This window comes from Lupinus angustifolius, chromosome LG04, assembly GCF_001865875.1.
Source record: "Lupinus angustifolius cultivar Tanjil chromosome LG04, LupAngTanjil_v1.0, whole genome shotgun sequence".
Taxonomy (NCBI): Eukaryota; Viridiplantae; Streptophyta; class Magnoliopsida; order Fabales; family Fabaceae; genus Lupinus; species Lupinus angustifolius.
This window is the reverse complement of record NC_032012.1, coordinates 8,095,629-8,108,640: the sequence shown is the minus strand read 5'-3', so window position 1 is coordinate 8,108,640 and position 13,012 is coordinate 8,095,629. Positions and strand designations below refer to the sequence as shown.

Here is a 13,012-nt window from a genome sequence, read left to right as displayed (position 1 = left end):
TGTTTTGTCATATATATTTATTTGTTGATCTCGAACCTTTGAGAATTTGGGAGTAATAACAATTAGCTATGTATAAGATTGATGATTTTGTCACCCTAGATAAGGCCAATGGTAGATATATATAATTGTTCTACAAATATCAGAACCTACTACATAATATATAATTATTCTAGAGCCAACACAAACTGCATGCAACAGTAAACTATCGCTGTAATTAGAACTTAAGAAATCAATAAAAGACAAGACACCCTTCAAATTTTAAATACAAGGAACAAATGTTCACACAAACTATTCACATCCAATTAAGAGTTAAAGGTAGCAAGTTCATGAAAATAAACAAACATGTGAACTTGAATAATACTATATTTTTACTTATTAATAAATAATTTCATAATTAAAAGTATAGAAAATAAAAAATAAACTGCTTAAATTATTTCTAAATAGAATTTCATAATTAAAGTATAGCATTCCCATTTAAAAGCGTGGGAATTAGCTTCTTCACGTGCAAGCAATTTTCTAAACATTTATTGATTTTCTATCAAATACTAACATCTTAAATATCAAAGCATCCATTACCCCAAATGTCACCATAAGAATAGATAAAAATGAGTTTACCCTTGAAATTGAGCCAATCCATTGGACTAACTTTTACAAAACACGTTATCCCTTAAAACAAAGGATAACATCATGCATTCCTGGATTTAAACATGAAAATCATAGTATATGCAAATGAAATGGTGCAACAATAATTGAAGAAACACTCTTCCAGAACATAAATCTAATATCATAAACCATGACCATTAACCATTTCTATGAACCAATATAGAGTTGGTATAGTGATTGGACAAGACTAAGCTTCAAAGTATTATAGAAGGCCAAAGGTATGATGAAAATGACACTTATTGAAAGGGATCACTTCAATATCTCGAAACCCAAAAAAGATTAGTTTTAGGAATAAGGGGAATACCCTACATATAGGCGATGTCCAGTTGCAAACAAGAAACAATACCAACTAAGAGAATAGTATATCATTCCACCAGACCAAATAAAAAAACAGGAGTTTTCATATATCCACACAGAAATAAAGCATATATCGCAGGAGTTTTCATATATCCACACAGAAATAAAGCATATATCGCCCAAAAATGAAGGCAAACGACAATTTTCATAGTAAATAAATGAATCCCATTTTTTTGGGTCTGATCACACACAAGTTACAAATTCAACTAGATAGAAAGGACGATTAAAATGCCACTCAAAAGCAAAGGTTGTATAAATCACAAATCATAAAATACACTGGAATAAGCAAAGCTTGTCCAATGTGCAATAGACTTTATGCCACAAATTGGAAAATTGATACTTTGAGTCCATAACTAGTCAAAGTTGACCATCCCACAAACTATGGACATCTCCATATGCATAACTAAGGCTTAAGTGGAGCTAACTTCTCCATCAGAAAAGCCTACTATTCTTACTCATTTAGTTGGCACGGCTTTTGAACACATCGAGACCCATCTCAGTAGGATCAGTTGCTTGCAACTCTATTTGAATCCCATCCAGCTCCCTCTTGAATCTGTCTTTGGAGCTTGCATAAATCATCTTGCTTCTGACCCTTGATGTATCAGGGGACCTTCAAACAAAATCATCAAAATTAAGGCGACTAATGATTAATAGTAAAGCTTGGAAAGTTTTCAGCAAGCATAAAACCAAAGATTACCAAGCAATGAAAAAGATCCTGCTTTTGGGGACATTCCCTTCAGTCAGATACTCGAAGTCATAAACAGCATAACGACACTCATCAGCAGGAAGGCTAGCAGTGAAATCTTCATAGCCTTCGGTTGGCTCACCAAGCTTCTCAACGATAACTTGCTTCTGTTTCTCCTCAATCTTATAAACTATGAAGCGGTGTGTCCTTTTTGTCTTGAGCTCCATAAACCTTAACTTGCAGTCATCATTGACTGCCATACCTGATGCCGCATTGGCCTATAGAATTGCAGTTGCAGACACATCATTATCATCAAAGGCATGCACGAAGAATGTGGTCATTCATAAATAAGCTAATCCTGTTGCCATTCAAACTAAAACCCCATCGTAGTCCCTCAGATTATCAATTAGACCCCTTCACATAATTTTTATTAATTTAATACCTCAAAGTTTAAATTCTCAATACTCAATATGTTAGTTTCCCAATCAGAATAATGACAGTGAATAGTGTGTGGATTAAACTTTCAGGATCAAATTATTAAAAAAGGCTTTGTAAAGGACTAAATTGATAATAGGTGTAACTTTCAGGACCAAAATATGGTTAATTCATAAACTAGAGTAAAACAAAATTGGGTAATATAGAAGGGTTGCCTACTACCACAAAAGGGAAAACAAATAAACTTCAGCTTTAAGAGGTTTAACTTGTATATGATTGATAATAAACTGTTATAAAAAATTGTGGCATGCCAAGAAAGTGAATAATACTTATACACAAGCATAGTATAGTCCAAATCATGGGTAAAGAGAAAAATAGTGATTATATCCCTAATAAGTTAACATCAGTTAAAAAGACCACCTTATGTTTTGATCTTTGTTGTGACTTCTTCTAGCCTAAATCATTGTGTATCACTTTCGTTCCGAGACCGAGGTGACATGTATATGGAATACCACATGGGATGCATCTACAATGCCACGATCTCGATCTCAGGGACAAAAGTGATGCCAATTTGATGTTTAAGGATTTAGTTCGTAAGAAAATGAAGAAGAATATAGTCACCGAATCAAGGTTTTACTCTTTTCTTAATTAATAAAATCTAACATTGATAATAAAAAAAACACTTTAACAAAAATAAGTCAAATAATAATCTTTAATTAAAAACCCTCCCTCCCCGTAATGAAATTGAATCTAGAGTATTTATACCACAAGAAACGAATAAATAAAAATCTAAAATTACAGAAATGAGATCATAAAATTGATCTGAATCAGATCTGAAAGCAAAAGAGACATCAGATTTGTAGAATATATAATCTAGCTTAAACTGAGGTGAATAGTAAGAGGTGATTTGAAATTGAAATTGAAATAAAAGAAGTAGAAGAAACACTGACCATGATTGATGGTTGAAAAATGAAGAATAGCGGAGATTGTGGTGGAAGAGATATAGGAATATGAGAAATGGTAAAGTTATGTGTATGTGTATGTGGTGGAGTCTTATCAATTATCAAAATTATTAATATTCTCTTCTTCCATTTTGGGCTTATGGGCTTCATTCTATTCTTTATATTTTTTATGGTCGCATTTATACTTGGGAACTATTTTCGACAAAATATTGTTTTTCAACTACTAGCTTGGACTACTAAAGATTTGTAGTAAAACTAATGTTATAACTCATAAGTGATTGCATATAAGTTATGATTATCAACGGGTGTTGGTTCAAGTTGCACGTGTTTGATTTCCCTTAAGCAAGGTTTTATATTCGAATATTGTGGATAGAAAAAATATTCACGAAAAGAGTTAGCCTCACATAACTAATTTTGTGATGGTTTCAAAATGAATTAAATGTGATAATTTGATAAGGATTCACCACCAACATTTTTGTTTGAGAAAGTGACAAGATCTAACAAAAATGGCTCACCTAACCACCACCGAGTCCGTGTGCGTAACCGGAGCCAACGGGTTCATTGGGTCATGGTTGGTTCGAACCCTTTTACAAAACCCACGCTACACCATCCACGCCACCATCTTCCCCGGCACCTCCTCCTCCCACCTCTTCACCCTCCACCCCCACGCCACTTCCCGTCTCACCCTCTTCCAAGCCGACATCACCGACTCCGACGCCGTCTCCACCGCCATCCAAGGCTGCTCCGGCGTATTCCACGTGGCATCCCCATGCACCCTCGAAAACCCCACCGACCCACACACCGATCTCATCCTCCCCGCCGTACAAGGCACCCTCAACGTCCTCCAAGCCGCGAAACGCTTCAACGTGAAGCGCGTGGTTCTTACCTCCTCCATATCCGCCATGGTTCCCAATCCCACCTGGCCGGAGAACACGCCGGTCGATGAGTCCTCATGGACGGACGTTGAATACTGCGAGGCACGAGGGAAATGGTACCCAGTATCCAAAACCGCGGCGGAGAAGGCGGCGTGGGAATTCAAACGTGATCTTGGTGGTGCTGAGGTGGTGGCAATTCTACCGGCGACGTGTATTGGGTCGCTGCTGCAGCCGGAGCTGAATGCGAGTAGCGCGGTGTTGCAGAGGTTGATGATGGGGTCAAAGGAGACACAAGAGTATCATTGGTTAGGTGCAGTGCATGTGAAAGATGTTGCTAAAGCTCACATTTTGTTATATGAAAGTTCTAATGCTTCTGGTAGATATCTTTGTACCAATGGTATTTATCAATTTTCAACTTTTGCAACCATTGTCTCTCAATTATACCCTCATTTCCCTATTCACAGGTTTGTATCTTTTGTACTATACTTGTGTTATTTGAACATGATCTATCATATGTGTATGTTTTGGGAGTGATATTTTATTACCCTTCAACTTTATCATACAGATTTCCTTTCAAAGATTGTGTTTTTGCAATCAAATTGGTAGATGGGTTTGCAGAAAAAAGTGTTCATTTCGTATCCGTTCTTTTTATTTATGTGACAATATCTTATTGGTTCGGGGACAGAAAACATGACAAAGTGGAGATATTGATTTATGGGAAAACAGCTAATTGGAACTCATTTAGTTTCTCTCTGTTTTCTTACTTCTGTTATGGTAAAATTACATGCATGTATAGTATGCTAGTTCTCTGAACAAGAACCTACATGCAGGTTCCCTGAGGAAACTCAACCTGGCTTGACTCCATGCGAAGATGCAGCGAAGAGGCTAATAGATTTGGGACTTGTCTTCACTCCGGTTGAAGATGCTGTTAGAGAAGCAGTGGAGAGTCTTATGGCTAAAGGCTTCCTGCAGCAAACTCCGGCTACGAATTAGTACGTAGATTTCATTTCATTTTTCGTCTTAGGCGAACCAGTCATTGCTTTAAATTGATAAGTTTGAACAATGATGAATGCAACTATACCACTTTTATCCTTTCTGTTCTGCTGCTAGCTGTGTATCATTCTGCAACTTGAATTCCACTAAATATAATGCTAACTCATATTTGCATTAGAACATGGAATTCAACTTGTTAGTCCAAGGTTTTGTGTTTGATATGATGATAACATTGATTGTAACACCACTGATTGTGATAATTATATTTGGCATTGGTTACAAAATATATTGCAGAAAAGAAGTCACCTTGCCTGGTGTTTCAAATTGGGGCAGCTTGGGACTTGGACAAAATGGTGTTATCACCCGATTCGTGAAACAATCACATACCGGGTTCGTTATAAAAGAAGTATTTATTGTAATAATGTAAAAACTAACGAACCGATGAAGTTGTCCAATAGTTGAACTAGTTATGTAAGTGCGTGGCCAGATTATCATTCAAGTCTTGATATTCCTCATTCTATGCCAATGTGCCTTTACACATTGCTAAGAACTTTGTGTTTCATGAATCTACCTTGTCATTTTGTTCAAAAAGAGATCTTTCATGGCATCTATAGCCTTCATATGGTTCCACTATTGCACAGCTCGTAGACACATTTACCAAAGCTATAAGACAGTGCACAATTTCACTCTCTGCTTCAAAATATTCATGCACTAACTTCAAGAGGTAATAGGATCAATTTTAATTATATGGTTTGATTTGACAATGATTATTTACATATTTTGGATTTTCATCTTTTCACTTGATTAGGGATGACAATAAAAACTAAATATGTGAATACCTGCCTAAACTCAACCCAAATTTAACGTTACCCAATGATATTTTTCAGATTCGGGTTCAGGTTCGGTACACATTGTGCCCTACCTCAAACCCGCCCCAACACATCCTAATTAATAAATTGAATAATTTAAACAATCATTTTAACTTGGACAATGCTATGCTATTAACATAAATAAGCAAAGCTTATCCTTTTAGTGCATCAAAAAGCAACAATAGTTAAGACTTACCTACTCATAAAGCTTTAATAATCGAACGGGATAGTCTCTCCCTTCCTTTTCTTCTTGTGTGTCAGAGGCCAATCAGTATTTGTAAACAAATGAAAATTAATTCTTCAATTTAATTTAATTTTATAAAAATAATTTATTAAATATACGTGTCTAAATATAAGTGGCTTAGATAAGATTAGAGATACCAATTTGGGACAGGTGATCCCGTTCTTGATAATCAAGATTGTTTCACTTTTAAAAATCAACTTCTTATTCTTATTTTATTACTTTAGCCAAGTACTTTCTCTCTTCTTTATAGTTGTGAACAAGAAAATATATTGAAAATGAAGGGCCAAAAGAATTTGAGTGATTTTAGTTAAACACAAATCAAGAAAAATGTAGGTTATAATATATGAGTGATTTTTCGTGTTCTCACGGGTTCGGGGATGGTAATGATAATTTTAATCCTACCGATTTCGGGTTTTAAATTTCGGGTTAGGGGTTAGGTAAACACAAACCCAACCCCACCTTGTTGCCATTCCTAGACTTAACTCACATAGAGGAATCGTAGGAGATTTGTTTTGGTACCACTAAGGTATTCCTAATAATATGGGTAAGGAACTAATCCTTTACAAATGTCGTTTATAGAAATTAAACCCTTAATCTTTTAGTATTTCTAATAATTTAGTAGAATCTTATATCATTGGACCAACACTTTGTAGAAGATTTGTCAGCATAGTTTCAAGATACATCAAATACTTATTTTCATACTTTGTCTCTCTTGAATATACAAGGAGAATTCATTGAAATTGTTACAATACAATTAGTGGATATAGATGTTGTTGTATAAATTGAATTGAAGTAAATTTGATGAAGTGATTATAAAAAATACATGCTCTCAATCATATTACTTCATTTCATTTATAAGTTACTTTGTTTCTAAATAAATTAATAATCTAACTATTTTACTTGTTCAGCATTCACATTACTGAAAAGAAAATGATTAGATAAACGTACATATCTATTGACACAAATAATATTTGGAAAAACTTTACCCCATAACATTAAAGAAAGGGAAAAGAGAGTGTATTCCACCTACAAACCTTTGGTTGGAAACAAAAGCTTATATTATATGCTATGGAAATGACATATACTTCTACCATATTTAATAAAATGAATAAATAAAATAATATAAATATGAAAGCAAAATCCCAACCCACGTGACATTATTAAGAGTACAGCAAATGAAGCACCGACACTACCTTCTAAGGTACCGAATAAAATGTATGAAATGTATTATTTTTTCAACCAACCATATAAAGAACCACTTAAGTAAAATAATTAAACTAACATTAATCGTTAGCATAAAATGTTTTACACTCATATTTATGCATGCAACACACACTTCTTTGTACATACAAATGATGTTTAATTAAACGCCATAAAAAAAACATACCATACAAAAAAAACAGTTAAGTATTTATTTACATATATAGTATGTTACTTCCATAAGTCTTGGCATTAATTGAAGAATGTAACATTTCTTATATAACATGTAGCACCATAATTCACTAATTACTTAATCAACAACTCTCATCTAACTTCAATTCCTAATTTCCTAATCCTCTCCGATAGTTGCACCTCTCCGACTTTTCCGATAAATATTGAGATGATATATATCGTGAACCTTTTACTAGAAGATGATGTAGGAAAGAGTATAAAATATGTAACTTAGAGTTATATAAGTGTTCACTCACTCATGTTCTTCTCTCTCTACAGAGCAAATGAGTATGTATGGTAGGGACCCATGGGGTGGCCCACTAGAGATAAATGCCGCCACAGACTCCGCCACTGATGATGACCGGAGCCGGAACCTCCAGGAGGTAGACAGGGCGGCGTTGTCACGACCACTGGATGAGACACAGCAGAGTTGGCTGCTAGGACCATCAGAGCAGAAGAAGAAGAAGTATGTGGATCTTGGTTGCATCATTGTGAGTAGAAAGATCTTTGTTTGGACCATTGGAACTGTTCTATTTGCTGCTTTTGTTGCTGCTTTTGTTGTTCTTATTGTTAAGACTGTGCCACGCCATCATCATAAGAACCCTCCTCCTGATAACTATACACTTGCACTTCATAAGGCTCTTATGTTCTTCAATGCACAAAGATGTAAGCTTTTTTATGTCTTCAGACTACCCTTTTTGTGTTTCTTATTCTAGAATCTAGATTTACTTTCTTTTTTTGGAATTGTAGTTTTTTTAATCTATTTCTTATTTACTAAGATTTAAAGATAGTGACTTTTGAGTTGTTGTTGTTGTTGTTATTATAATTGAAGAGGAAGATCATTGATGTTGATGATGTGTATTGATGGCATAGCGGATTTGGATTCTCTTTGTTTTTTTATGAATGGACAAAAGATTTAGGAAATTGTGAGTGAAAACAATTGAGAGGATCCAAATCCTGGTGTAACACTAGTTTGAATTGTTGTTATGATCAACATGAGAGTTGTAATTGAAAGATCATGGATGTTGGTTACGTGTTTTGATAGAGTGGCACTCTTTGTGAATTGTGATGATCAACATGAAAACAATTTATTCTATTCAAATGATTGAGAATTTTTTATCTTTATTCCGTTTTTATATTATACCGTTGTTCGATCTATGTAGCCGAAAAAGACTTGTTGTTAGTTTCTGATCTGACTACAATGATGTCGTTTGATATATATATGGTGGATCTTACCTAGTAGAAATAGACCGGTTATTACATTTACGAATGTATCTTGTCTGATTTGAATTGTCTGTCTCTCTTGTAGCTGGGAAATTGCCTAAGCATAACAATGTGTCGTGGAGAGGTAACTCTTGTATGCAAGATGGGAAGTCTTCTGATGTCTCGTCTGCCATCAAGGATCTAGTTGGTGGCTTTTATGATGCCGGTGATGCGATAAAGTTCAATTTCCCTCAATCTTTTGCCATGACCATGTTGAGCTGGAGTGTGATTGAATACAGTGCTAAGTACGAAGCTGCTGGCGAGCTCGAACATGTCAAGGAGTTAATAAAATGGGGATCTGATTACTTTCTTAAGACATTCAATAGTACTGCTGATGCCATTTCGACCCTCGCTGCACAGGTAACCGCTATGCTTATGATGATGGCACTTATGTTTATTTTGTTAGGGGCAGTTTGTTATGTATTCTCAGAAAAGTGATTTCTCCAAAAGTTTTTGGCAGAACCGTTTCTGTGAGAAGCTGAAGTTTTTTGCCTATCCCAAGTTCTGTTGATACGATAACTGTTTTTAGTAAAACCCAACCAAACAGACACTAAGTAAGTTTTTGTTAAGAAAAAACCTAAACATACATGTCCTTGATTTTACTATATTGCATAAATAGGAGAATCTTGTAATACTTTAGAATGTTTGAGAAAATAGGATTAGTCAATTTTGTAGAAATCTCTGTAGTTTGCATATCATATATGGTTTTGTGCCACAGGTTGGGACAGGAGATACTTCTGATGGGAGTACAACTCCAAATGATCACTACTGCTGGATGCGTCCAGAGGACATTGATTATGACCGACCCGTAACTGAATGTCACAGTTGTTCTGATCTTGCAGCAGAAATGGCTGCTGCCTTAGCTTCTGCATCCATTGTTTTCAAAGACAATAAGGCCTATTCAAAGAAACTTGTTCACGGTGCCACAACGCTCTTTAAGTTTTCAAGGGATCAGAGAGGCAGATATAGTGCAGGTAGTTCAGAGGCTTCGATTTTCTACAACTCCACTAGCTACTGGGATGAGTTTGTTTGGGGAGGGGCTTGGATGTATTATGCCACCGGAAATTCTTCATACCTTAAACTTGCTACTACTCCTGGCATAGCCAAGCATGCTGGTGCCTTCTGGGGAGGATCTGATTATGGTGTATTTAGCTGGGATAACAAGCTTGCCGGTGCTCAGGTAATTTTGTAGAGATTCTTTGTTATAACATGATCGAGTTGACTCATTTTGTTGTTTGTATACTAATTAATGTCAACAACAACATAAGGAAGTTATAGTACTTTAAGCTTATTTTTCTTGAGTCCTCCTGCTATGTCATGCGTTATTGCTTTGAACACATGTTTTCCCCTGATTATATACAAAATCGGTGTTCGTAGATGTTTATGAACAATGAGGATGGATCAGTTTACATTGGCGTAAGACATAACATACGTATACCACCAAGTAACTTTTTATAGAATGTGATTTTATCAATCTAACTATTAAATTTTAACTATCCAAGACATTGATGATTTATGTTATCTTGAAAAGATTGAACATCAATAAGAACTGAATCAAGTTAGGAATGTTTTCTCCACAGTTTTACCTTTCTCATCATTTGTTTTCAATGTTTTCTCTCTTGGCCTCCTGTGGGTGTTTCCTTGCAAGCATCATGTGATTAATTTGATCTTGTATTCATGTGTTTAGGTTCTCCTGAGTCGTTTGAGGTTGTTCTTGAGTCCCGGGTATCCATATGAAGAAATATTAAGGACCTTTCACAATCAGACCAGCATTGTCATGTGCTCCTACCTTCCCGTTTTCACAAGCTTCAACAGAACCAAGGGTAACAATTTTCTCTTCAAACCTTTCCACTGAGTACCTCAGTTCATGATTTTCCAATATTTAAGCTGATGCAAATGCTGGTATTTTATGCACACAGGAGGCTTGATTCAATTAAACCACGGCAGGCCTCAGCCTCTCCAATATGTTGTGAATGCCGCCTTTTTGGCCACCCTATACAGTGACTATCTTGATGCTGCTGATACACCTGGATGGTATTGTGGACCAAATTTCTTTTCAACCGATGTTCTCCGTAACTTCGCCAAGACCCAGGTGTGTGATATTTTGATCATTTTAAATGAGAAATCTGTGATCTAACTCTTCCTCACAAAACTCAAATCACGACGAGTTATTTGGGCTAATTTTGTTTACCCTTTTGTGGATGTTTTTGCAGATCAATTACATCCTTGGGAACAACCCCCGGAAAATGAGCTATGTTGTAGGTTTTGGTGATAAATATCCTAAACATGTCCACCATAGAGGTGCATCAATACCAAAGAATAAGGTTAAGTATAACTGTAAAGGTGGATGGAAATGGAGGGACTCATCAAAGCCAAATCCAAATACAATTGTTGGTGCCATGGTTGCTGGTCCTGACAAGCATGATGGTTTCCATGATGTGCGGTCAAACTACAACTACGCAGAGCCAACTCTTGCTGGAAATGCTGGTTTAGTAGCATCACTAGTGGCATTGTCAGGTGACAAAGGCATGAAGATTGACAAAAACACAATTTTCTCTGCCGTTCCGCCAATGTTTCCTACAACTCCACCACCTCCAGCCCCATGGAAACCATAAGGCGCTGTGTCTTTTGCTATCTTTTTCCATCAAGTATCGCAAATGACTCGAGTTCATTGGTAACTTTTTCACATTTTCTTTCAACTGGAAGATCGAGTTAGTTTTGAAAGCAACAGCATGGAGCAGATGGAAGTAATGGAAAGTAGCCTGGTTGTAGTTGGGGTGGTTTCAATGGTGGACTCAAGATTAGCATTAAGAATTGATAAAGTGGTACTTGAGAGTGTTTCAATTTTTGTGTTATACTTAGTGTATATGTATCAAAATCAAATCTTTTATTCTTTAATCATGAAAACTGAACAGCTTGTAATTGTTTGATAGCTTTTCATCTAATGTCTTACAATTTTACTCAACTTTTTCTTTCCTTTTACCTTTATTTTTCAAAACTTCATTCTATTTTTTAAGACAGTATTTAATCTGTTATAAATGTACTGCTAGTAGATCTATGCATGCACAGTCATAGTTCTAGCTGCTAGAAATCATTCTCCTTATTTGGCAGGTAGCATACCTGAAATAACCTTTACTTTTTTATATGAACATAATTCTGACACTACAAAGAAAGAGACAAGAATTGCCACTAACTCATTAAATACAAACCCACCCTTCACAACATGCTTCAAATTTTCTTGTACCTCAATGTAGATTTCTCAGCAGTTTATGTTTCTTACATGTACCACCAAGAGTGTGAAGCAAGCTATCTTATTTTTTATCATTGAATTCTACACACTTGTTGTGAACAGTACTTTGAACCTGGTTCCACATTTTATGCCAACTTCATTTAGCTATATATACCTTGAGGCTTTTTGAAACATTCCTTGCTTGTTAGCATGTGATGTAGAATCAAACTTTATAGTTATCTAAATTGAGTACACTTGCATCTCAAGTCTGCAGAGTATTGTTTCCTTAACTCCCATCACTTTCAGGCAGAAATGCATATTAAACCAACAAAAGGAGAAAAAAAAGGAAATGTCATTAACTCATCAATCACTCTGCCAAACTATACTGCTAACAAAACATGGCAGAGGAAGTGAACCAATCTCTGGAATATACACCAACATGGATTGTTGCTGTTGTTTTGCTCCATCATTGTTTTCATCTCTCTTATTGTTGAGTGTGTCTTTCACTGGCTTGGAAAGGTAAACTAGCAACCTTCATCATTATTATATATCTTCATATTGCTGGTGTCTTATCTTATCCTATTCTTTTCTTCTCAATAAGTTTCTGGTGTTTGAGGTTTTGCATGTTGTAGGGGGATATGATACATAATGTTAGTTTTAATTGTAAGAATGTTCACCATCCTTTGAGATGAAGGGACCAGCAAGTACATATATTTGATTAGAACAAGTACACATATTTTCATGATGATGATTCACTAGCATGAGCATGAACTCATCATCATTCATTGTACAAGAAATAGTGTTCAACAATACAAGGGTTGAAAACAATATACACAAATTTAATAGATTTGGTTGGAGATTTGTCTGTCTAACTAACTTGGATTTTAGAAAGTTTATTGCAAAGCACCATGCACTAAGCTAATTTAAAAAATTCATTACAAGTTAACCTTAAGACATGACAAAATTAGTCAAAATTTTCTAGAAACAATAATTCACAAGTTTGCTC

General features: G+C 35.5%; 3 protein-coding genes across 4 annotated transcripts; 2 read left to right on the top strand and 1 right to left on the bottom strand.

Moving 5' to 3' along the window:
• On the bottom strand, positions 1,147-3,267 carry LOC109345495 (actin-depolymerizing factor 3-like). The gene is made up of 3 exons (XM_019584537.1): positions 3,091-3,267; positions 1,718-1,983; positions 1,147-1,630 (listed from the first exon to the last, which is right to left on the bottom strand). The coding sequence occupies exons 1-3, from the start codon at positions 3,250-3,252 to the stop codon at positions 1,480-1,482; spliced, it is 579 nt and encodes a 192-aa protein (XP_019440082.1). The 5' UTR covers positions 3,253-3,267; the 3' UTR covers positions 1,147-1,479.
• Positions 3,566-5,469, top strand: LOC109345494 (tetraketide alpha-pyrone reductase 1). Of its 2 annotated transcripts, XM_019584536.1 has the most exons (3): positions 3,566-4,441; positions 4,808-4,969; positions 5,265-5,469. In XM_019584536.1, coding segments are annotated over exons 1-3 (996 nt in total). In that variant the 5' UTR covers positions 3,566-3,608; the 3' UTR covers positions 5,266-5,469. The 2 variants fall into 2 exon arrangements, with proteins under 2 accessions (XP_019440081.1, XP_019440080.1); XM_019584535.1 differs by lacking the exon at positions 5,265-5,469 and having other exon boundaries at positions 4,808-5,138.
• On the top strand, positions 7,775-11,707 carry LOC109345493 (endoglucanase 25-like). Its single transcript, XM_019584533.1, has 6 exons — positions 7,775-8,180; positions 8,824-9,137; positions 9,496-9,957; positions 10,465-10,600; positions 10,697-10,869; positions 10,991-11,707. The coding sequence occupies exons 1-6, from the start codon at positions 7,799-7,801 to the stop codon at positions 11,390-11,392; spliced, it is 1,869 nt and encodes a 622-aa protein (XP_019440078.1). The 5' UTR covers positions 7,775-7,798; the 3' UTR covers positions 11,393-11,707.

What these genes read in the sequence shown, in the direction of transcription:
- LOC109345495 (XM_019584537.1), bottom strand. Translation starts at nt 3,252, where the DNA reads ATGAAGCCCATAAGCCCAAAATGGAAGAAGAGAATATTAATAATTTTG. An exon ending in TTTTTCAACCATCAATCATG is followed by an intron (nt 1,984 to 3,090) that starts GTCAGTGTTTCT and finishes GCAATTCTATAG; the next exon opens with GCCAATGCGGCATCAGGTAT. An exon ending in AGGATCTTTTTCATTGCTTG is followed by an intron (nt 1,631 to 1,717) that starts GTAATCTTTGGT and finishes TTTTGTTTGAAG; the next exon opens with GTCCCCTGATACATCAAGGG.
- LOC109345493 (XM_019584533.1), top strand. Translation starts at nt 7,799, where the DNA reads ATGAGTATGTATGGTAGGGACCCATGGGGTGGCCCACTAGAGATAAAT. An exon ending in TTTCGACCCTCGCTGCACAG is followed by an intron (nt 9,138 to 9,495) that starts GTAACCGCTATG and finishes TTTGTGCCACAG; the next exon opens with GTTGGGACAGGAGATACTTC. An exon ending in ACAAGCTTGCCGGTGCTCAG is followed by an intron (nt 9,958 to 10,464) that starts GTAATTTTGTAG and finishes TCATGTGTTTAG; the next exon opens with GTTCTCCTGAGTCGTTTGAG.
- LOC109345494 (XM_019584536.1), top strand. Translation starts at nt 3,609, where the DNA reads ATGGCTCACCTAACCACCACCGAGTCCGTGTGCGTAACCGGAGCCAAC. An exon ending in CCTCATTTCCCTATTCACAG is followed by an intron (nt 4,442 to 4,807) that starts GTTTGTATCTTT and finishes ACCTACATGCAG; the next exon opens with GTTCCCTGAGGAAACTCAAC.